The sequence below is a fragment of the Lytechinus variegatus genome, chromosome 7 (genome assembly GCF_018143015.1).
Source record: "Lytechinus variegatus isolate NC3 chromosome 7, Lvar_3.0, whole genome shotgun sequence".
NCBI classification, from domain to species: domain Eukaryota; kingdom Metazoa; phylum Echinodermata; class Echinoidea; order Temnopleuroida; family Toxopneustidae; genus Lytechinus; species Lytechinus variegatus.
In genome coordinates, this window is record NC_054746.1 from 18,821,563 (window position 1) to 18,848,037 (window position 26,475).

The window sequence follows — 26,475 nt, forward strand, 5'->3', positions numbered from 1 at the left end:
AGACTATTTCAACATGCTAATGAATGGATTATAAAAATAGATGCTAATCGTGTACTTACCATGGGATGTAGGATGTAGATGCGCAGCCGTTTGATAGTTAAAGAAGAATCCATCTGGTAGGGTGTTGACAGTGCCTGCTGGTGATGCCGCATACACCACTCCCTGTGGAGCATGGTACATTAGAGGTGTGGCTAATGCATTGCTGTTACCTGCAGCTGGATGAACAAATATTTATAGTACATGTATCAAAACAAAATTATGACAAAATGATTGTGCCAGCAAAGTATACAACATACATCAGTCCTTGAGGAACATGGTAGCATAATTCAGAGGAGTCGCTAACTCATTGGTGTTACCTGCAGCTGTATGAACAAAATATATACTGCAATAAAGCAATCCTTTCAGGGAAGCAAAAACTGCCAGCAGCTGATGCAGCATACACCACTCCCTGATGAGCATTGTAAATTATTTTGAGGCATATACATTTATTCATGCAATGTAGAAATAATTTGGATAAAGTGATCAACATGGGGGGGGTTAACAAAACTCAAGAAATTCTTTCAAACATCAAAACAATATTCAAAAGGACTTTACAGCTAAAGCTGTTGAGTTTAATATGAACAGCTTGAATATGGAATCCAAATATATGAACCGTAAAATTTTCATTACAATATTAAGAAACTATGAACACTTTCTTCAGAATTTAAGCTCATAAAAGAGATGTATGAAACAGCCCCTGGTATCGTATACATGTAGGGATGAAGAGAGAATGTTATCATTGGTACATATGATATCAACTGGTAATTGGGTCAGATTAAGATCTATCATCGTGTCCGAGTCTGGCTGGGTTCTCACTCCTGTGGGGGTCATAATTGAATGTCACAAGAATTGGGTCAATAGAGATATGCCTATACCAACTGGGTATTCAACTTAATTAGATTAATCACCACAAAAGCAAATAGAACAGGGGACTGTCAGCTCACTTATAGCCCTCCTACAGTCACTGCACTTCTTGGCTCAAGTTTAACAGAATTACTAAATGGATTTACAAACTGTTACTGCAGAAGCGCCAACATTGGTTTAATGTTGATAAATGTGACCCTTTCAAAATTCTTATTCTGTGCAAAGGCCTTAAATTCTAATATCATTAGGGCAAGGCACTTTTCCATAGGGCACATCAGCATGAATTGGAAAAATGAAAAAGGGCACAACAGATCTTTGAGGCCAATTAAAGTGGCATCAAGGCCAATCATTAGGGCATCGAAGACCATATCCTTGGATGGCCTGCGTGTAGACAAAGTATAAATAAAAGTAATAATCATGGCCACTCGTTTAGCTTTCATATCCATCACAAATTTAAATGCTGTATAAACAATAATCCCCCATTTATAAATGTTCAACTATACACGTATACTTGCTCCAGATTCTTAGAGATACCCCTTCTAAAGGATGGAAATGGGTTAGGTTTACGACCCCCTATTACTGGCTTTTTATAAGACAAGCCAGCAGAAGCATCTAACCATGACTCATGTATTTGGAATGAAAGTCAGCAAAATTACCTCCTTTTTTTCAAGATTATTCATGAGAGATTTGTACACAGTCCATTATTAATTACACTTTTACAAATGCTTGCACAAATAACACCTTGGATATCTATTACTATTATTTTGCAATCTAAATGGTAAGTTTAATATCTGTAAAATTAGACTAGGATTATCAAAAACTGTCTCATGTACATTATGGAATTTCACCTTGCATATGTTCCAGTCATTCATTCATACAAACTGTAGAACAGCACTTAGGGGAACATTTCATGAAACAAATAGTGATCATTAATGAAAGATTTGCCCTGAGCCAATCAGATGCAAGGATTTCAGTAGCTTATAACAATAGTTAATGAAAATCACTAACTTTTTGTTTCAAGAAATGCTAAACCAGATATGATTTATACTCACGACTCATGGATGATTGTGGTGCAGTGAGCATGGTCACAGTATTGGCACTCTGAGTGGGTTGGGTGGTGGTTGTGGCAGCAGAAGCAGCAGCAGCTGGCGTCGGGACAAAGGCAGTGACCACTGGATTAGAAGCAGTACCAGCGAGACTTGCTCCTTGTGGTAATCTAACAAAAATATGATACATAATTATGCTGTCATGTGTTTATTTCCATAGATAACATGGATGTACAAATAAATAGAACTATTCTTTGTATTTGGAGTCCATTTTGCCTTAACTTTTCCTAGCCTGTGTGTCTCTCAAAATAAAAAAAAACAAGGTGCAAGTCATCCAGACCATAATTGACTGCATTTGTTTGTGACAGATCGGTGAATATGATCAGTATTTTGTGTTGCTTCATACCACCTAATTAGTATCGTTTCAACAAACACCACGTTGTATGTCAATTGTATTGTATTGTATTGTATTTATTTTCCGTCAATTAAAAATTAAAACAACGATAGATATATTTACAGTTACAAAGAAACGATCATTAAAAAGACGGAGGGATTGCCCTACTCAGCGTTGATAACATATCAACGCTGTTTTACAGAGGGGTCCCTTACATAGATATACATGTAAATATAACACAGGAAAAGACAAACTAATCGACTTACGATAAAGACGTTTACAAAATGTGAAAAAGGTTAAAAAAAAAAAAAAAAAAAAAAAAAAAAAAAACTTATTTACAACATATAGATATACACGATAACAAAGTAAGAACGAGGGGTCTGAATCAAATTTACAAGAAGTCTGGAAAAATGTTTTTAAGGCCTTTTTTGAAGGCATCGATATTTTCTAATAATTTAATGTGATGGGGAAGAGTATTATATTGAGATGCACCTCTGTATTGGATAGTGCGACGAGAGTATTCTGTTTTGGGTTTGGGTAAAGTAAAGTTATGACAATTACGTAGTGAATATTGATGGGAAGATGGCTGAAACATATCGGACATAATTGGAGACAACATGTTATGGGCTGATTTATAAACAAATATATTGAGATTTTTCTTACGTCTTGATTCCAGAGATGACCAATTTAAGACTGAATGAATTTGTGCATTAGAGATATGATCATATGGGTTGACTTTCATTATTATTCTGCTAGCACGATTCTGGAGGGTTTGCAATTGTTTGGTAAGTTTTTTATTAGAAGAATCAATTAAAATATCCGCATAGTCGAAAAGGGGCAAGATAATGGCTTTGTAAATCAAATTTAGATTTGTCTCATTAATAAAATAGCGGAGTCTACCCAAATATTTGACTAACTTACCGACCTTTCTACATAGGTTTTCAATATGGACATCCCACTTCAGTTTATTGTCAATTATAAATCCGAGATATTTAACATTAGTAGACTGTTGAATTGCAATGTTATTGATATTTACATTTAAAACGTTACATTTACTTAACATATGTCTCGACCCTATAAGTAAAGATACAGTTTTATCAAAATTCAACGTCAACTTATTATTGCACATCCATTTATAAATAAACGACAAATCATAATTAAGCTTATTTTCGACACTTTTAACATTAAAATCAGAAAAATAAATGACAGTATCAAGTCAATCATGATCCAGACAATTAAAACACAAGTAACATCATCACTATCATTAACTCCTTGTTCTTTACTGTGCCCCCCCCCACTCCTCCCTCCTTTAAAGGGTTTGGATTAAAGAGATTTACCTGTAGACTGTGGGCGTTGCTGCTGGTGTCTGGCCCTGTATGTTAGGTTGAAGCTGCAACTGAGGATTCGACTGTACCTGGAGTGCTTGAAGTGCTTGGCCTGCTGCTAGGGCTTGTCCTGTCGATTGAAAACAGAAGTTTACATTTTATTGCAATTAAAAAAAATTAACACCTAGGGCCTGTTTCATAAAGGACTTACAACTGATGTGACTTGCCATTATGGCAACTACCATGGCCACAAGTCTCAGCAGCCAATTAAAATCAAAGTTATCATGGTAAATTCCATAATGACAAAGTTACACCAGTTGTAACTCTTTATGAAACAAGCAGAAACAAGAATTACAGACTCAAGTTGTATTGAAATTGAAATATCACTGAAGGTACATGTATGCCCTACCCCATTGAAGTAGCATTTATTCCTGATTTATTGCCATAATAAATCTTCATGCCACATCCAAAGCAAAAAATGTCTCGCAGGTCTTAATCAAAGACAAATATGTATGTAGTGAATCTTATGAGCATTGTGCAAATACTAAGGAAGTAGTTCACTCTGCAAGATTTTTCAGACTTATTGTCAATTATGTTGTTACCATGACAACACAGTAACCAACCCATTCGCAAAATGTGTCTTGCATGAAATCAATGTAAGACCAATGAGAGTCCCAGGGAGAGAGAGAGAGAAGGGGGGGATGAGGTACAGGAAAAACAAAATTTTTAATGAAAATGAAAATCCATAATTTATTGTTTGAAATAGACATAAAATAAAATACTCCGAAAATTTGCTTTGCCCAATTGATCGTGGGCCCGGCAGCCGCTGTGCAGCGCCAGATTGACGAGGCTCTATCCCTTTAATCGTTGAACGCCAAACAGGGTAGCAGCAACTCCCATCTTTTAACATCTTTTGGTCTGATGCGGCCGGGGTTTGAACCCCCGACCTCCCGGTTGTGAGACGGACGCTCTACCAACTGAGCCAACACACCGGTTGTAGTTGATCAGCATCCCAAATCAGAACTAAATTTGTTAAGCCACTGCGCTCAGCTGAATTTGATTTGTGTACTTGCCTTGTTTCATCACAAGTGTTGCCTGAAGAGAAAACAAGCTGTTCGGCATGTCTGACAGATTGCAAGATTTTGAGTTTTAGCTCTGAATATTTTGCAATAAACTCCTAAAAAAAATTGGAAACCTGACTTTGATCAATAACCCCTCCTCGGTTTTAGTTATTATTAATGTGTGATTGATACCAATGAATGGATCATTTAATTCTCTTGAAAATGATACCCTACATGATATGATTATGGTTCACATGGAGGTGTCGTGCCTTGAAATGTGGAGCAAGGTCAAAGTTCAAAAGTTGCAAAATTTGAAGGTCACTTTTTTTCCGTGGTGATGAGTGAGTTTCTCAGCGGTTTCTTTTGTTTTCAGTTTTCATGCACCTTAACATCAACAGTATCATGGAATCAAACACACCATTGCACAAGCAAACACATAACAAACAAACAAACAAACATGCATGGGTATTTCAAATCATGTTATCTCACAGAACCATCACTACATAAACCACAACAAAACATCCAAAATGAAGAAGCAGGGGCTTTATTTGAATGGATTTTCATCTCTATTGACACAGACAAAAGAATCATGTTCTTTATTGTCCCTTCATGACGATTTCTGCTCTTTTTGCAGCTTTTCAATTCAGACCTCATCCAACACTTTTGAATCCTGCTCTTTTTGTGATGGCATGATCATAACAAGCATGGTATCATTTTAAAGAGAATTACATGATCTTTTGAATATCAAATATTTCCTTGAGTAAAATTGGGAATTGGGAGAAATTAATGGCAAAACTCAGATTTCCAAACTTTTTTTGAGGGGTGCATATTGAAACACTAGGAGCTCTGACAGGGATTTGTTTGTCTGACAGAAATTAATTTTTATCATGTAACCACCAATTGACCAACTATTAATTTCAAATACACATGGATGTTCCTAGAAAGAAATTACCAATACCTGTTGGAGAGATGAGTGTTGTGATGGTAGCCCCGGGTGGAACAGACATTGGGGGTAGACTAGTTGCTGTTGTGGAGCTCACTTTTGTTCCAGATGTTACTGGGACAGTTGACGAAGTAGGGATATATGTGGTCATTGGAAATGTATGCCCAGCACCCGATAACAGACCTAGACATATCAAGAGTCATACAACATTTGATAAAGCATTCAATTCATTTTTCATGCATCAAATGATTACATACAGGTCCATCAGGGGGAAAAGAATGCCCCATCAGCATGAAGCATATCATAACCTTTCAAACTAATTTTCAGAAATTTCATTATGAAGGGGAGCTCTACCAAATCACAATAAAAACTTGAATAATGATGGTCTTCACTTTGCATTCCCATTCATCAAACCAAGATCTACCCTGTCGGAGAATTAATAAAGATATGAAAGAAATAATGAGTTTGTGACATGATCGACTCTCTCATTTGTCACATCTGATGTGTGTATCACTATGTTGCGCAAATAAGCAAAGCTTTAACAAAAAAATTCCCATTTTTATTCAAATCAACTTTTCGTTGGGGTGGACTTCACCTTTCTCATGTACATACATGAACATGTAACAATCTCTCATACAAATGCACAGATGGAATAATATTAAGGATTTCCTTTACAAAGTGTTATCAAATCAAGTAACATCTTTAAGTCCATGCAACTGGTGCTTATAGCATATTTCCTTTGTTTCTGATTAGAATAAGTTATTTGCCTTGAAATCAGTAGGTCTAAATGAAACAAATTGAGTTATTGGATTTTTACCATTTGAAGTACTTGCATTTGCATCAGCCCCTGCTCCTGGTACTTGAGTGACTTGAAACATAGTTGATCTTCCTTCCTAAAAGAAAGAAAGAAAAAAAAAGTCTGGGAATAAGTTAAGCAAGCAATGTTTTTTTTTGTTATGGGGGTAAGGATTTCAATTAAGTGCCCTATATATTATATCAAAACCTGATACATGATGGACTTTTTATGCAGTCATATAAAAATGCACAGCAAATACCTGGAGAATTAGACTGAAAACAAAATTAAACCCACAATGACACTTTATTGCTAGATAAGTTAAATTTGATTGGGTCATTCCATGCCAATTCACCCAATGAATGTGCAATTTTGCACCCGACCGTCTCAGAATTCGTTGTAATTTGGTATACATAAAATTCAACATGGCCCAAGCACAAAACAAAAAAATTAGTCCAATCGGTTCGTCGGTTCTCGCGCTACGGCCCGCCCTTTTCTCCTTGTTTTGACAAAAATGGGCGTGACCTTCAACTTTCAATGGCCACTGCGTCGTTACGTGTTGACCAATTTTCATGAAACTGGTACCATTTGATAGGAAATTCAGAGAGGAATCCAAAACATGCATCGAATAATGTATTGGAGCAATTTATAAGGTCATGACCTTTGACCTTAACTTTGACCTTGAGTTTGACCCCCGGACAAATAATTTTTTAACTTGATTTTCGTATATGTTAATTATTGGTATGATATTGACAAAATATGTTAAAATCAATGATGATATTTTATTTCTTCACATTTAAAAACTCTTCCAAAGATACCATGAAATTTCACTCTAGTCCCACACACTGATATTCATGTTAGTAAAGTGTTTACCAGTTACATGATTTCTTCCAATCTTAAGTTACAGTATGCAAGCACATGAAAAGAAATTAAGCTTAATCAGTTCACAAAATAAAAGATTAAACCTTTATGCTCATGAATAGGTATCTGTTTAGGCATTTTATGATTCAGCAATATATATCATATACATATATATACATGTATATATTTTGATGATAAAAGTGAAGACTTTACTACCATGAATATATATGATATATATTGCCGAACATCAAAATGAATATATATTGATGAACATCAAAATGCCTAAACAGATACCTATTCATGAGCATAAAGGTTTAATCTTTTATTTGTGAACTGATTAAGCTTAATTTCTTTTCATGTGCTTGCATACTGTAACTTAAGATTGGAAGAAATCATGTAACTGGTAAACACTTTACTAACATGAATATCAGTGTGTGGGACTAGAGTGAAATTTCATGGTATCTTTGGAAGAGTTTTTAAAGGTGAAGAAATAAAATATCATCATCGATTTTAACATATTTTGTCAATATCATACCAATAATTAACATACACGAAAATCAAGTTAAAAAAATATTTGTCCGGGGTCAAACTCAAAGTTAAGGTCAAAGGTCATGACCTTATAAATTGCTCCAATACATTATTCGATGCATGTTTTGGATTCCTCTCTGAATTTCCTATCAAATGGTACCAGTTTCATGAAAATTGGTCAACACGTAACGACGCAGTGGCCATTGAAAGTTGAAGGTCACGCCCATTTTTGTCAAAACAAGGAGAAAAGGGCGGGCCGTAGCGCGAGAACCGACGAACCGATTGGACTAATTTTTTTTTGTGCTTGGGCCATGTTGATTTTTATGTATACCAAATTACAACGAATTCTGAGATGGTCGGGTGCAACCACTGGGTGAATCCAGATGGAATGACCCGATTCAATTATTTTGTTTTAATTTTGAAGTACAGTATTATCTTCAAGATGATACATGTACAAGGGTATCGGTATATTAATTGACCCGACTCTGTACAAGGGTATCGGTATATTAATTGACCCGACTCTGTATAAGGGTATCGGTATATTAATTGACCCGACTCTGTTTCTAAAGGAAAAGTACACCTTGTTTTCCAATTTTTTCAAGAAAGTATAACACACGTCAGAACAATCAAAGATTGAAACTTAAAAAAAACTCCTTGTCTTCTTTATGTTGATTATCAAAGATATTCTCCACCTATCACTGATCCATGTCTCATTTTTTACTTTACAGAATTAATCAATTGAAAAACTTGGATGAACTTCCTTCTAAAGGCATGGTCACACCGCCCGAGCGTTGTTGGAGCAGTCGTGGAGCAAAGAGAAAAAAATCATCACCGCTTGCTACCGTTCACCATTTTCAATTGTTTTTATTTTGTTTTTTATTTTTTATTTTGTGAGCGAAATTCGACCCTCTTTCTCTACCGCTCCAACAACGCTCTGGCGGTGTGACCAGGCCTTAACCAAACCTAGAGGAAACAAGAAATAATGAATAATGATCCTTTGTGAACATTCATTAACTAGTATAACGAGATCGAATGATCTGTAAAAAAGGAGATGATTAGAAATAAGTGTACAATGTAAATACTTTATAGATCATGTGTATGAAACATAAAATGTACTAAGAAAGATCCCATGTATGAAAGTGAAAGAAGCGAATGTGTTGGATATCAAATGTGGAAAATAAAATCTCTTGTATGTATGCCTCTCCTGGAGTTGGAATGATAATTAGTGACAAATGTGAAAAATGTGTGCCTCCTCTTCCACACTTTCTTCCTGTATATCAATGGATGACTCCGGTAGAGAATTCCATGTCTGCATCACAGCTAAGAATAAACTCTAAACTTCCAACAATGTGACTCGTGTATTTTGGCCCTTATATGCTGGAATGCCATATATGCCAGAGCTGCTGCTGCCAGCTATGACCTGCTATTGGTCAGGCGATATGTACACTCCCATCAATGGCTTCCCCATTTAGATATCGTCATACCATAGATGGGATGCCATATGCAATTCAATAGAAGTATGCGAAAACATACATGTGAATTTATTATTTCCAGATAATATGATTAAAATAATGGAATACCAAGAGACTTTCATAGCCTTCAATACAGAATGAGCATTATCATAATTACATTATTGTATGACTCATTAGAGCAAATAAAATTGTTGTCCTTACTTTGATAATGAAAAAAATGTTTTTATTCACTTTCACTAATTCATACATGTACTTCATAATCTAATTAAATGTATGCCAACTTGCAGAATCATACCTCTTACAAAGCACTTAAAGATGACTTATTGCAGTTCTTGTCAATGCTCTCCTTTTTTGTCAATGACAATTACCTACATGTTTTACTATGACTATTCTAAGAATAAGAAATATGATGACTTTCAATTACATTATTACTTTCAAAACGAGTCTGCCACCCATCATAATTTGAATTCTTCTAATCTCCCTACTATTCCTGTTTTTCTATAAAGTTACCTTACCTATTATGCTAAATCGTCTTTAGAGTAGGGAAAAGAAGAAGTTCCAACGCAAGTGAATTTATTGCAATAGAAGCAAGCAAGTATTGGCAACTCTGATATACCAAATGGCAATTGCATTCTCTTCCACTCATACATGTATTACTTCCTTTTTTCTTAATTTTTCTTGACAGACTTTCTCCTCCCAGATTATTTATGATGTCCTGCAGATCAATTTGCCTGATATAACAAAAGTTTCTCAAATGTTATAAAAAATGGTGTGTTAGATCAGACCTATGTCACAGGTCCAGGATTGGATAGGATGAGATAAGACAATAACAAAGAGTATCAGGGAACTCAAAACCATGGATAATAGATTGGAGGGATGGGTGTTCAAAGAGAAAAATTAATTCTGGGTTAGTTCACATTAGATGCGGATGTTGATATCTCAGTGATGATTCCATTTCATTGCGTCTCTCATGTTTTACATGTACTTGAGAAGCCCATCTGACATCGGACACGCTTGGGAGGTTTCGTGGGTGTGGAGGGGGTATTCATTTTGATGGTGACAGTGAAGTTTGGCTCAATTGGTATTCATTCATCAATATTCAACAAGCATCGTCATGGAACACACCCCTGGCCTTCTTCCAAAAGAAGATGTAGGACACACAGGGTCTCCTATCCATATATGGAATATGCATTCTCAAACATGGCACTCTCATTAATCAGTGTGGGTGGCTCTTATTGGCTGTTCAGTTCTGAACCCTTTCTTCATCATGTAGAAAGAGGGCAGCAAACAAAGACTGTATGTATGTCACACAAGGCAATTTGCTATTTTGGTACTATGAATATGCATTATGCTAATTGACTGCACAAAAGAAAGTGATAATGATGTTGATCTGAGCATGGACTTACATGTACAATGAATGATCTGAGTATCCCTTTCAATATATTTCAAGGATAAAATTAATCAAAGGAAATCAAAGAACAAGGGCTTAGTGCCCCTCTAATTAGCCTTACAGATTCATTGTGCTCTTCTTTTCTCATCCCCCCTCCATTTGAGCTGTAAAATAGAAATGTGCCAGATAGAAAAATGATCTTGCCTTAAATTTATTAGGTTTTAAAGCTTGGTATTTTGAAGTAAACTTCCCATGTTTAATTAAAAAAAAAAATTCTGACAGGTTTTCAACAAAAATGAAAAGAGAGGTGAAACAACTTGTCTTTACCTTCAAATTCCGATTCACCTTTGAGTATATTCATCAAAGTCTTCAAAACATTTTTTTTTTTAATTTGAATGACAACATTATCTGGTACATGAACATCCAATACATGAAATGGGAAGACACAACATGTACTTCCTATGGAGAGACATTTGCCAGGACATTGACTTCATTAATTACTATTCGATGAAGTGAATTCATGTGGTAGGATATGATCGATGGGTGGTTAAGCCAACCCTCTCTCTAAAAGTTACATCCCTCACAATCCAAGCAATCCGAACCATGTTGGCATCAAGGGACCTCCAGACCCCGCCCCCGATTGATGACGTCATAACAACCATTCCACAACCTCAACACTAGAGAGCGCTTGGTATTCCATGATGCGTGAAGTCATCGTATCACCAAGCTCAAGGGTGATGTGGTAACCTCAGACCTAGACAGTTACTATTTCCAGAGGAATACATCATCTCATTCAGTCATGAGTAGGGGAAGCAGTCCTGTGTTTATAAACAAAGACTTGTTGTTGTTCGCTATGCTTCTGCTAAAGAGGAGTCTACGTGCATACCTCCCTCATGTCAGACAGGTTTCTCGGGTCTACATGTTGGAATGACGCGTATGCAGAATGCTTTTATAAGAATGCTATGTATCAACTATTTATGTCCCCACTCCCAAGTATTCATATACATGTACTTTGACAGCAACAAGTTTAACTGTTAACATATTAATCTAAATTGCGAAGAGGAGCTTTTTGAATTGTGCAAGTGAGATAAAATGAATTTGAGCTTGATGTACATGTATGTATCTTACAATCGTGCATTAAAACTGTGAAGTAAACTTCAAGTGCCATTCATTTCATCACATACATGAAATGTAAGTGGTGATTATAATAATTTCTATAACTTTTTTGAAGTTTCTGATAGAATATCCATAATCAATATGTGACACATATACAGGCTGCAATTTATTCTCAGTGTCCTTTAGACTTAATTAAAATAAGTAGATGTACGGTATATGCAGAAAGGGAGCTGTCAATATGAAACTGAAAATAACAAAATCCTCTTTTCAATATCGATCATTAGATATGAATAAGCAGGCAAATATTGAGAACATAATGGGATACATCATGTACAAGAAGGGAGGAACTAGATAGCAGGATTTTTTTTTTGCTCCAATGATGCCTCAAAGTAGGAGATCTCTTCTGAAAATGGGAAAAAACAATATACGGTACTGTACTAAACAGTCACAAAGTTTGGATTGTAGTCAAAGCCATTACTGCAATTTTGTTTCTCAAATGGTGGGCCGTGAAGCTCTCCCAGGTGGGCCGCGAGAAGCTCCAGAGGAAGAAAAATGGGGGAAAAACTATAGTATGTGTCACAGACCTGGACCTGTCCGACAGCAGGAATGTTATGTTTGATCGGTCTACCTGTCAAACAAAGCTAAAGCATGCATGCTTTACTTATGTAGGCATGTTGCAATATGCATACACATTATGATGGTTTTGATCTAACCTTGATGTGAACCTCATCATGTATGCATATTGTGTAGAATTTAGTTAATTAATTGTCGCCCATTTACCGGACCTTTGCGAATGCAGTTACTTCTTGAACCTTTTGTTTCGAACGTGCTTCTGGGGTGGTATTCTGAAAACGTTCTTATCTTTGTTCTTATCTTTTATCTTATCTCACTGAGATAAGAAGACGCTAAAATCATTGCAAATCGGTATTCTGAAAATCTTCTTAACGCGTTCTTATCTTTGTAAGGACTGCCTTCTTCTTATCTTCAACACGCCCATTTATAGGATATTACCAATCAAAATGCGCGTTATATTGGCAGTTTAACCAATAGAAGCGTACCTTATGTGAAGAGAATATCATGGGCGCTGCGCGTACACTGTTTCTGGCGCATTGCGCGAAATAGGCATTTTATACGCAATGACTGATTTTATTATTTCGAGACGTCCACGTGCACAAAATAAAGAAAGAAAAAAGTAAATAAAGCAGGTACAAATAAAGAATAAAAAATGAAGAAAGAAAGTAAGTAGGTATTAAAGTAAGAAGACAGAAAAGGGTCAGAATGAAGCAGAAAAAAGATGAAAGGAACAAAGCAGAAAATAATGAAAAATAAAAAGTAAACGAAAGAAAGCAAGCAAAAAGGACTTAAAAATAAAAAAGAAAGAAAAATAGAATAAATAAAAGAAGGAAAAGGATGAAAGAAATAAAACAATTATCAATGATAAAGTGAAGGAACAAAAAAAAGAAAAGAAAGAAACTAAAAGGAACACACACACAAAAAAGAAAAAGGTCAAACTAAAATGATTAAAAAAAGTAACATGGAACCGAAAAAGAAAATAGTCTAAAAACGAATAAAAGAAAGTTAGAAAGAAAAAAAAGAAGGAGAAAAAGGGAATAAAATGTAAAAAGTGAAGGAAGAGAAAAAAAAGGGAAATGAAACAAAGAAATAAAATTGAGAGAGAAAAAATGAAAGGAAAATTAACGCAAACATGAAGACTACAAAAAGATAAAGGAAAGAAAGGTAAATTCAAAGAAAGAAAGAAAGAGAAAAAAAACGAAAAGGGAAAATAAAGAGTTAAGAGAAGAAAGACAGAGAGAAGAAACAAAGTAAAGAAAAAGGGTAAATAAAGAATGAACGAAAAAAGAATGAGCGACGAAATAAAGAAAAAAAAGAAAGTAAAAAAGACACAAAAATTTCAGAAAGCAGAAATAAAATAAATTTAGAAAGAAAAATTAAGAATTATTAAAGGGAAGGAAGCAAAAGGGGAAAAATAAAATGAATGATTAAAAAAAGGAAAAGCATATATAAAAACGAAAGAATTGAAGAAAAAATAAGGAAGAAAAATAAAAAGATTACAAAAAAGTGAAGGAAGAAAGAAACAAAAAGGAAAAGCATATATAAAAACGAAAGAATGGACGAAAAAATAAGGAAGAAAAATAGAAAGATGACAAAAAAAGTGAAGGAAGAAAGAAAGAAAAGGAAGAGAAAAGAGGGAAAATAAGAAATAAAGACTCAGTAGCTATAAAGAAATAAGAAAGGGATGAAACGAAAAGGGAAAATAAAAATGGAAGAAAGATGAAGTATAAATGAAACAAAGCAAAAGAAAAAATTAAAAGATTTAAGCAGAACAAAAGAAAAGATATACATGGAGAATGAAATAAAAGAAGAAAGACATGCAGATAGAAAGGAAGAAAGACAGACAAATAGAAAGGAAGAAAAAAGAAAAAGGGATAGAAAAAATAGACGGGCAAAATAAAGGGTGAATGAAAGAAATGGTGGGAGTAATACTTGTGGGTACTTATTACTACTAGTGGCCATCGATTTTGAGCAAGAAAAAACGCAGACATCGTGAGATGTGATAACCCTCTAGCTATCTTAAATATTATCTTAAATACCGTGAAAGATAAGAAAGAAAAAAGATAAGAACGTTTTCAGAATACCACTTATCTTGATTTTGTTCTTATCTTTTTAGCGCACTTTTGTATTATATGCGCGAGTGGTAAATTTACGCGCTCAGCATTGGGGGTGGAGAGCAAGATAAGAACAAAGATAAGAACAAAAGATAAGAAAAAGATAAGAACGTTTTCAGAATACCAATTTAAGAAAGTGACGTAGATAAGAACAAAATTAAGATAAGAACGTTTTCAGAATACCGCCCCAGGGCTTTGTGTTCAAATTTCACAAAAAATTCCTTTCTTCAAAATGGACCTTTCTTTAAAGTGATTTAAAAAGGGTGAGGGAGGAAACAAATGGAAAATTCTCTGAATGTAACTGTAAGAAAATATGACCCTAAATACATTAAATTTGGATTCATCATGACTGGCAGTGATGCAAAACCATAAGCAATGTGTGTCGAATGTCATGGTTGTATATATGTTTGGAGGAGGGGTTCAAAAGCCGGGCTACTGAAAGTTATATGCACTAATATGCTCACTACAACCATTGTCTATCTTTGAGTCGAGACAAGTAGTCATATCGCTTTCTTAAAAATTTGGTATATAGATGGGCCTCGAAAAAAATTTGAGAGTCAAATTGGTCCTTGAGTAAAAAAGGTTGAGAACTGCTGCTGGTCTACAATAACAATATCCAGAATATTTTGGAAATATACATGTATACACAGAGGTGTTACATGTGAATGATGACATGAAGTCCAAAAATGAAGTTACAGGCAAAGAGAGACTTCACATAGACCATCAAGTGGCAAATCACCATGATTAAGATGTTAATTATAGGAGATTATAATAAACATGAGTACCAAGAGAAGATGCAGATTTGAGGGAGAGAGGGAGGGAGGGGGGGGGGGCAGAAGGTGCAAGCGCACCCTGTAAAATTTGAATACTGGGATGTGCAGCATGTATAATTTTTTTTCTTTGCCCTGTAGCTCCAAATTTTCAGGCACACTTTAATACACCCGGTTTAAGTCTGACTCTAGATCCTTGCCTTAAGAGGGCTAGAAGAGGATATAGTAAGATTAGACCACATGTCGGGCCATTGAGTAATTAATAGACCAGAACGTAATTCACCTTGATTGACCAAATAAAAGTTATTTACTAAAAGTTGAATTAGACCAAATTAATTTCACAAATAGTGAAATATTGTGAATGGGAGATGAGTCACATGGGATATCTCCATCAGGACCGCTATACGCTCTTTCCTTCCTCTTGTTTCCTGTTCTTACTACCTTTCGTTTCTTTGACATTTGGAAAACTTAAAGGAAAAACTTATCCAAAAGACCTTTCAGATTGTTGACAAATTTGAATGGGGAAAAATCATAACTAAATCAATTAAGAAAAAGATAATGCCTGCATAAGTGAATAATTGAAAACAAATATTGCAATATGCCAGTGCACACACTGTATGATGTACATGGATTTTTTTTTGAGATCTTTTAGTGATATTCTTCCATTAATTTTATTACAAGGGCAGTTTCTCTCCCTTTAAGTCCCAACAAAGTTGTTTGTAAAGAAAATCATATGGTAAAAGAACTACTCCTCTGAACAATACTCTCCTTTTCCCAGCTTGAAAAATAACATCAATCATCAACATTTATGGAGAAAAAAAAGACAAGAGAAGGAAACAAAAATATTCCTACATGTATATCTTTTCCATACACCTAAAGGAACATTGTACAATGTACATGTACATCTTTGAATAATGTTTATGTAGATGTAAAATTAAAAGACAAAATATTACAAAATGTACAATTATGTGTTTTGACAAAACAATGGGGATTTAAACTTAGTGTTGCGCTCTTATGAGGTCTGACAGAACTACTTTTATTAGGGTGTATACCATTCCACATGATTTTAAATTTTGTGATCTTCAAAGTCCCATGCGTAAAAACAATAGGCCTAACACAAGAACCTACATGTATAAAGTTTTTCATAGCAATGGGGAAATTTTCTGATCTCTGATAATGGAATTTTAACAAATAAAAGGGGAAAGTTCAATCAAAACACAAAATACCATGAAAGAAAACAGTTACATGTACCTGTCTAACAAAACAAGGAAATACTGAATGAAGTCACAGTCACCAAACCACATCCATCATACATTGCCAATCCCTGGAATTTCTATACCATTTCTCGTTATTACTTTTTGAATTACATAGCAGTCATAAATTTTGTCATTTCTTTCAGAACCGTACTATCCTGATAACATGCCAACTGTATGTCGAGCACATAATGATATTGTTTAGAATAGATATTGTATATAAAAAGAAACCAAAACCCAAGATGAGAAGCAGTCGAGTACTAGAAGAGGAACAATTTAAAACAAGTTTCATCAAAAACAGTTGTGAAAAAAGCCTTGTTGTACTTTCTATGGGGACCTTCAAATTAGCAAACATGCTTTAAAATGGCTGATTTTGTGAACAGCTCTCAATTTGTGTGGTACACAATTTTTCAGATTTTCCCTTTTAAATATTATCTTTAAAATTGCATATTGCCTCATTCTGAGCATAACATATGACTTGGGAAAATATAATTCACACCACATACATGTATGTCAAGGTCAGGAGGATATGATGTGAAATATGTAAAATAAAGGGGAAATCTGAAAATGTGTGTACAAAACAAATGGAGGGTTGTCCACAAAATCAGCAATTTTGAAGCATGTTTGCCAAATTGAGTATTCCCATAGAAACATTCTATGGGAATCCTTAAATTGGCAAACATGCTTCAAAGTACAACAAAACTTTTCAAACTTCCATAACTTGCTTATTCTATAACCAGTTTTGATGAAACTTATTTTGAATCGTTCCTATCATTTTACTCTCATCTTGGGTTTTGGTTTCCTTTAACTAAGTTCCACTCATCATCAATAACTATTTCAAAAGCATTTTTTCATGCTACAAGTAGTTAGACCATACATGTACATACTGATTCCTTTTTTTTTCTCTCTCTTCTAAAAAAAATCCTTATCAACTTTCTGTCTCTTTGTATAACTATTACAGTGCATTACGCACAGTGTCAGCTACTGTATTGAGAATACATGTACGCCCCACGTTTATCCGGTCTTCCTATTGGTTAGAAGCACTCCAACTCATACCACTGAGGTGATTTTAATTGGTTGTCTGTGAAAAGATGGGCGGGAACAACAATGCTCAGAATACCGATTTGTGACAATCATAGATACATGTTCATGTAGCAGTGTCACTTCTCGGAGAGAAATTACAAAATTTATGACAAAGTTACGACAGTGTTCCAGAATACCACCCCTGTATGCCAAATTGCAACTCTTTTTGTCATTTCACAGATCAATGTTCAGTGCTTACATGTCATTGTCGCTAATTTTGCTATTCCATTTCGTATCTTAAATTGGTCATTTTAAACAGGATATGGAAATGGTTGCTCTTTCATAAGAAAAAGAACACCATGGTCAGGTACACATTCTTGTCTGCAACAACAGAACTTTCTTTGAAAAATTGTTTCATGGGGGGGGGATAATAAAATGATAATTTACATGTACAAAAGTATCATACATGTATATCATTATGTGTAGGGGAAGGCGGGGTAAGTTGTGACACTCTTTTCTTTTTGCATATTAGAACTGATATGATTAATGATCTTGAAGAATTAAGTACCTTGCCTTAAAATCCAATTCTTCTGAAATATTTTTCACCTATACATGTATATAACTTTCTACCCCCACACTGAAAGTCACTGTCACCTTTGAAAAAAGAGATGTCAAATTGCTCAACTTGCCCCATCTGTGGGGTAAGTTGAGCCACCTTCTGGGAAGTTGAGCCACAAAAACTATGTACAAAATGTATGGGGAAAGAACCACCATGTCATTTTCACCCACTCATTCCCTATAAATACCAACATCCTCTAAAAGGAAAAGAACAGTCATGTAAATTTTCTCCTTTCTGTCTGCAATGCATATCGATGGCTTTTAAAGGTTTTTTTTTTATATATATTACCACAAGAATTACCATGGCTCAACCTGCCCCATTTTGGTTTGCTCAATTTACCCCAGTCCTAACTTAATGCAATACATGTAATTTCGCATCCACTCATTTCTTAATCTTGTCCATCCATCATGTACATGTAAAAAGCTACAAGAATGAAGATCCATACCTGGACTAGCAGGTAGCAATGTTGTTCTTATATCTTTATTATAATTAAAGGCGTGTGGGTGTATAAAGCACTTATCTATTTCACACCCATTTTTACTTTTTGGCTGAAATTTATATTTTTCCCCTCTAAAACTACTTTTTGTTTCAAACTTGGAAACAATGTGGTGGGGTTAGTGGTTATGCTATGGGTCATCAATACATGACACCACCACAATGTCTGACTCATTCATTATTGGCCTGGGGCTGGTGGCTCAACTTGCCCCTATGCTCAACTTACCCCGCCTTCCCCTATACATGTATTTTCATACCAGTAAATGAAATAGAGAGAATTAAAAAAGAAATAAGCAAATTTGAAATATATGCCATATAGACTAGAGCCTACAAATAATTTCATGTACTGTAGGGCATATTTTATTACATGTACAGTAATTTGTAATTTTTGTAGTAGCACACTACATGTACGTACAGTACAAATAACCATTTACATGTATAACTATAGATTCCACTTTCTCTTGAGATATTGATAGAACTTTTCACAAAGTTATCTCCAAACTACAAAGTCATCTGTTCAATATTAGGGACAATATCTCTGCATGCCATTATGCCATATATGGTAGATGTGGCTTGTGCCTAAAGCAGTTGATGGACATGACCTGGTGCCAGGCGCATGCCATGCCTGCCATAATTGGGAAGAGAGGACCTATAAGGTATGGCACAATCCAAACAAGGAGATGGGAGGTCAAAGGGTCATGCTCCATGTAAGGCGCATGCCAACCGAATACACATGTCAATGGATGATAGTCAACCTTATCTGGCATGAAAAATACTTTTTGTGTCTATGCCTTCCTATCCATGCCCTTTGATGCTGATGTCAATTGTTTCACCGATACAACACAGTTTCAGTGTTATAAAACCATGTGAAAACTGGTAGTTTTCAATGAAATAAATAGGGATGATCGATCTCATGACAAAAGAAATCTATACTGTGAAAAGGAGAAATCTATGTGTACATTACATCAGAGGATGAAGTGCCCCAAGAGGCAAATCTCCATGATAAAAAAATGAAATAAATATTTATTTTGATAATTTAATGCTGATGTCACAATTCAAGCCTCACTTGATTCTTCCCAAATTGAACCACATTATCAATACTCATATTTATTCTGAAACTTTTAATCCTAAGATGTAGCCTTCTTTTTAGTTTAAACACATTTATCTCAAAATGTTCTCTTGCAACTTAAATCATCTTGGGATAGAACAGCAACAAAAAAAGTAGTGGAGATACACATGTACATGTACTGTAGGGGAGAACTGGGACACGGAGAGAAATTGGACACTCCTGGAGCAAGAAAAATATAAAAAACATTCAGCCAATCAGCAAACCAATTACATGTACATCACTTCAGTAAAAAGGTACTAGGATATCAGCCATTACACAAAACAGGTATTATCAAAATAGTTTTTCAAACCCCCTTTTGATTTTTTGTGTGATTCTATTGCTTGATAACAGACAGGTTAAATGAAGTGGCCACCATTTTAATTTGTTTTTTATACCAAGGGGGAGAAATGGGAAACAATGCTCCCCATGCTGTCCCATTTCTCCCCAGCACGTTTAACTACAGTGTTGTACTTGTGCAACATTTCATTTCTTGATGTCCCATTTTACTTTACCCTGAGTTTCCCATGTTACCTCAAACTGAACTTTTTCAAAAATCATAATTACATCAAATAGAAAAATGTCACGGTATTACCAAATACTAAATAATAGACTTCAGTATCGATTCGATAGCACATAATGTATTATGACCATGAGCTAGCTCGATATAATATTTTAAAAAGTTACAAAGATTCTTTCCGATAAAAAAAAGTTTCCATATTTCCCAAGTCTCCCTTACATATAAAGAAGGCCACCTTGATTGGTTTACATGTACACTGTATTCACAGAATTCTCAGAGATTCTGAATTCATACAACTGGCAAGATAAGGAAATACCCCCCCCCCCTCCTCAAAAAAGGGGGACAGTGGCACTGCTTATTAAAGCTTAAAGGGATACTCTGGGTTGCAGATGGTTACATCTAAATAAAAAGAGTAAAATTCACAGAGCGAAATACTGAAAATATTTCATCAAATAGGATAACAAACAACAACAAATTATTGAATTTTAAACATTTGCATTATTCTGGTGAAACAGTTTTTGGCATGCCTTTATGAATATTCATGAGATGGGCTGATGATGTCACATCCCCACTTTCCTTTTTCTGATGTTATTACGTAAAATCATAATTGTTAATTTTTTCATAAATGTGTAAATGATGTCTCCATTATGATGAAATACATAGCTGCAGCAATAAATAACTAATGTACTTAAAGGTCAAGTCCACCTCAGAAAAATGCAGATTTAAATCAATATAGAAAAATCAGACAAGCACAATGCTGAAAATTTTATCAAAATCGGATGTAAAATAAGAAAGTTATGACATTTCAAAGTTTTGGTTATTTTCAACAAAATTGTTATATGAATGAGCCAGTTACATCCAAATGAGAGAGTCGATGACGTCACTCACTCACTATTTCTTTTGTTTTTTATTGTTTGAATTATACAATATTTCAATTTTTACGAATTTGATGATTAGGACCTCATTGCCTGAAGCACAAAATGCTAAAATAATGGAATTCCACGTGTTCTGGGAGGAATGAAACATCATTTCACATGATAATGACGAGAAAATAAAAATATTTCATATTTCATATAATAAAATACAAAAGAAATAGAAAGTGAGTGATGTCATCAACTCTCTCATTTGGATGTAACTGGCTCGTTCATATAACTATTTTGTTGAAAATAAGCGAAACTTTAAAATGCCATAACTTTCTTATTTTACATCCGATTCTGATGAAATTTTCAGTGTTATGCTTGTTGAATTTTTCTCTTTTTATTCAAATCAAGTTTTTGTTGGGGTGGACTTGTCCTTTAATCAGTTGTCAATCCAATTGCTTTAGTTCTTGGTCGACAAATTTTGAATTAGGGGTCATTCCATCTGGATTCACCCAGTGGTTGCACCTGACCGTCTCAGAATTCGTTGTAAATTGGTACACATAAAATTCACCATGGCCCACGCACAAAACAAAAAAAATTAGTCAAATCGGTCCGTCGGTTCTCGCGCTATGGCCCGCCCTTTTCTCCTTGTTTTGACAAAAATGGGCGTGACCTTCAACTTTCAATGGCCATTGCGTCGTAATGTGTTGACCAATTTTCACGAAACTGGTACCATTTAATAGGAAATTCAGAGAGGAATCCAAAACATGCATCAAATAATGTCTTGGAGCGATTTATAAGGTAATGACCCTTGACCTTTACTTTGACCTTGAATTTGACCCCCGGACAAATAATTTTTTAACTTGATTTTCGTGTATGTTAATTATTTGTATGATATTGACAAAATATGTTAAAACCAATGATGACATTTTATTTTTTCACCTTTTAAAACTCTTCCAAAGATACCATGAAATTTCACTCTAGTCCCATATACTGATATTCATGTTAGTAAAGTGTTCACAAGTTACATGATTTCTTCCAATCTTAAGTCACAGTATGCAAACACTTGATAAGAAATTAAGCTCATCAGTTCACAAATGAAACATTAAACATTAATGCTCATGAGTAGGTATCTGTTTGGGCATTTTGATGTTCAGCAATATATATCATATTTATATATATATTCTTGTTAGTAAAGTGTTTAGGCCCTACTTTTATCATCAAATTGATGAGTATATGCTTATTTAAGGCTCCCATAATATATATATATGATATATATTGCTGAACATCAAAACGCCTAAACAGAGTCAAAAAAATTTACCATTACGCATCCTTGTAAATATATATAAATACCTTGATCTTGCCACATTTGAATTATTGTCTGATTATATGGGGTGGCTGTGCATCATATTTATTTCAAAGGATATATGTGATTCAAAAACGTGCAACAAGGGTAATAACAAATTCCTTTTTTAGAGCTCATACACAGATTTTATTTTAAACTCAAAATTTTAAAGCTGAATTAACTTTATGAATCGCAAATTATTTTATTTATGTACAAATATTTCAATTTGAATTCTACTTTTCTATCTTGTTTTTATTCTTATTTTATACTTAAAGGGAAGTTCACCCTGACAAAAAGTTTATTGTAAAAATAGCAGAAAAAATAATAAAAAATATTGCCGAAGGTTTGAGAAAAATTCATCAAATAATTAAAAAGTTATTAGAATTTCAATTATTTGATTTGTGACGTCATATGCGAGCAGCATTCCTACATAGCGAATGGTAAAAAATCAATGAAATGTCATTTTCTCAGAAAATTGAAAATGGTTTTCACTGTAACTTTTGTATGTCAATAGACAAATTATTTCACACCCGATCATGAAAAGAAAACAAAATTAAGTTATCAGGAACCATACAAAATTTGAAATTCATACATTTTATATTACATAACACATGGGGCAGCTGCTCGTTTATGACGTCACAAATCCTAAATTTGGAACTCTAATAACTTTCTTACCCCTTAGCGGATTTTTTCTCAAACCTTCACCAATATTTTTTACTATTTTTTCTGCTATTTTTACAACAAAGTTTTCTTCAGGGTGAACTTCCCCTTTAATAGCAGTATAAATAATTATGTAACGAGAAATTCAAACAAATTATATATACCGTTCTTTCGTTATACGCTTTCTAAATCTACAATTCGTTATAAAGGACCAAATTTGTGGAATAATTTACATAATATTTTAAAATTATCTGTTACATTCTCATCACTGAAACGTAGATTGAAAACAAAACCAACTGTCTACTCATAGTTAATAATTCCAACTGCCTATCTAAGGAGGGGGGGGGGGTTGATGTCGATATGATTGTGTCTGGGTTTTTTTTTACCACTATTCTATTTGTGTTTTTAATCTTACCATAATGTAGTAATCAAGGGAGTTGGCTTTAACAGATCAATGGCCTTTCTGACTTCCTACGTCCGCTACATTTTATTTTCATTCTTTTATATTTTTACAATTTTTTTAATTGCTTATACTGTGATCTAAATTCTTTTATTCCTTTGTTGTTGTATACTTGTATATATGTTTGTATGTTTTTTAAAGGATGTCAAATAAATGAATTGAAAAATTGAATTTTCAAAGTTATGATGGTAATTCAAAAACTTAACCTTTGGTTAAGTTTTTGAAAATAATTATCCCAACATGGTCTAAGTTCATTGACCCTAAATGACCTTCGTCATGTGACCTGAAACTCAGGCAGGATGTTAAGTAATACTTGCTTGACCTTATGTCCAAGTTTCATGAACTACGTCCATGTACTTTCTAAGTTATGATACATTTCAAAAACTTAACCTTAGGTTAAGATTTGATGTTGACGCCGCTGTCGGAAAAGCGGCGCCAATAGTCTCGCTCTGCTATGCAGGCGAGACAAAAATGAAATGTTAATTAATTTTAGTCAAGTTGTAGAAAATGTCACTGCTTCATCTCATGTGTTGCTTGTTTAGAGTTTCCCCAACCCATCCCCCATCTCTCTGTCTTGAAATCAACTTGGAGTGGAATTGGATAAAATATTTAAAAAAAGCAGTAACACATAGATGTACGCCCCCACACAAAAGTTGTTTTTACATTTTGAGATGATTATACATATAAGAGATAAGTTTGTTTACCTTTCCACTGAGAGCTTCCTCGTCACTGACTTGGTATGATAAATCAGTCTCTTCAAAGCCAGTGGCACACATACGCTGATCTGGGTTATGGCTGTGGTGCTGACTGTCTGAAGGGATGTCAGGGGAATTGAGGCAGGTTTGAATAAGGGCTTTTCCACTTTCACTCGTGATCATAGGTTGGAGTTTGCGTGTGGCAAATGTGTAGACATGGCCCGTCTCACTGGCAACCAGCAACATCACCTGCGTTCCAGTCAATGTTGACAATTCATAAGCCTGAATTGATAATCAGAAAATGCAAGACAGTGATTTGAATTGAAATGTGATTGTGTCCATTACATGAAATTAGTCTACATTAGCATTACAATGTTCTGAAAATTCTAAATAAAGGGCATTTGGATGTTTCACAAAAGGCAATAGACAAAATGTAGAGCTGGGCCAACAATTTACTAATAATACTAATGATAATAACACTAATTAATATTAAGATGGGATCTGTCTTCACACATGTCAAATCAACAGATCTAGACAAAACACAAAATTTTGATTTGATTTTGCTGTTGTTCAAATGTGCACCAGGGTGCTACATGTATTTCATGAAGTTGTTCATAATTTAAGACTCTTATAAGAGTGACTTTAATTAACAATGACTGGTGGTCCTTTCTTGTGGTAAATGATGTTCATTGGTAATTATTTAGTGCAAAAGAAAGGATCACCAGTCATTCTGAAACACCTAACAGGCCAAAAACAAATTATGACATTACTCCATTTGCAACTCTTTTTCATCTTCTTCTCTTTATTTATGTGCATAGCCATAACAAATTTATCAAAAATGCTATTTTCATAAAATCATATCACACAGTACGGTACTTTAGCATTTAGTCTACCAAAGCTATAGGCCTAGATCTAACAAACAATATCACTCTCTTGGCCTGGGTGAGGCTGGAACAAAATGCAAAAACTCATTAATACCATCCCCCGTCCCCTCATTCATGATTCATGCGATTTTGTCTGACACAATGACATAAGATCTAGATCTTTTCAAAATCCTTTTATTTAATTTATTTTTTTATTTCTCACCTTTTTCATAATTCCAGTTTTTCTTTTACTGAAAGTTGTGTAACGTCTCAGCTTGTTTTCGATGAATTCCATCTTTATCTTTACCCTTCCTTTTGTTTTCTTGCCACGATTGGCAGCTTTTTCCAGGTTTGCCATATCATCGGGAGTGAGTTGGGTAAAGCCCGGGCCAAGCCCGGGGTCATCCATGTCATGGTCCCGGTCCGCTAACTCGGAGCCCGTACCAACAGAGCTACTGTCACTGTCCGGTAAACATGATCCATGGTCATTTAGTCCATTTTTCAGCTTCTGCAAATTCGTAAAATTCATTTCCATCATGAACTTACACACGACGCGATAATTCTAACACAAATCTCCGACGAAATCACTTAAAACACGATCGTTCCCACTGTTAGTGTTACTCTTCTGCCTAATTGGAGACTGCGAAATCACAAATAAGGAAGTCGGCGAACTGTATCTCTGTTAAATATACATGTGCAGTATTAATATACTTACTCATATAAAAACAAATATGATTAGAATATGAATCAAATCAATCTTAAATACTATAAAATCATTAAATTACCTTCTTTTATTTCATACTAATGCACTTTAGCATCTATATTGTAAGAAAAAAATTGAAGCGCATTGATATTTTACGGTAATTACTGTTAACAGTCTGATCGCACCAGAAAGGAAGTGAAGCTACCAAATATGGCCGACATGTCCTCCAAATATGGGACTCGGTTTCCTTCTTTGGGCATGTCAGCGATCCACATTTGTACAGAAGGGGTGGCGACTCGTTTAATGTATGCACATAAACAACACAAAGTCCATGTGCGTTTTGGCGAGATCGTGGATTGCGAAATAAGCGTTTAGGGCAAATAGAAACAAAGAAATGGGGAGGGACACTAGCATACCTACGGGGGGAGGGGGGGGGGGCAGAGGGGGCAGTCTGCCCCCCTGACGAGTCACAACCCATATGCAAAAGACGTTTCCCTGCCCCCCCCCCTGACGAGTCAAAAGTGATCCCTTGCCCGCTCCTATGAACTTGAAGATTTTTTTTTTTGCTTGTCCAATTATTTTCTG

At 34.8% G+C, this 26,475-nt stretch overlaps 1 protein-coding gene across 4 annotated transcripts in view; it reads right to left on the reverse strand.

The window, feature by feature from the left end:
* Positions 1-25,795, reverse strand: part of LOC121418654 (serum response factor-like) — a 31,937-nt gene extending 6,142 nt beyond the window's left edge. For 3 of the 4 annotated variants that reach the window (XM_041612630.1, XM_041612631.1, XM_041612633.1), the window contains exons 1-7: positions 25,411-25,795; positions 24,334-24,606; positions 6,490-6,565; positions 5,688-5,855; positions 3,681-3,798; positions 1,956-2,119; positions 60-215 (exon numbers count right to left, since the gene is read on the reverse strand). In XM_041612630.1, coding sequence (XP_041468564.1) covers positions 60-215; positions 1,956-2,119; positions 3,681-3,798; positions 5,688-5,855; positions 6,490-6,565; positions 24,334-24,606; positions 25,411-25,725 — 1,270 coding nt within the window. In that variant the 5' untranslated portion in view covers positions 25,726-25,795. The remainder of the gene's footprint in view (positions 1-59; positions 216-1,955; positions 2,120-3,680; positions 3,799-5,687; positions 5,856-6,489; positions 6,566-24,333; positions 24,607-25,410) is intronic. The other variant, XM_041612632.1, reaches the window with a different exon arrangement.
* Positions 25,796-26,475: the final 680 nt, after the last annotated feature.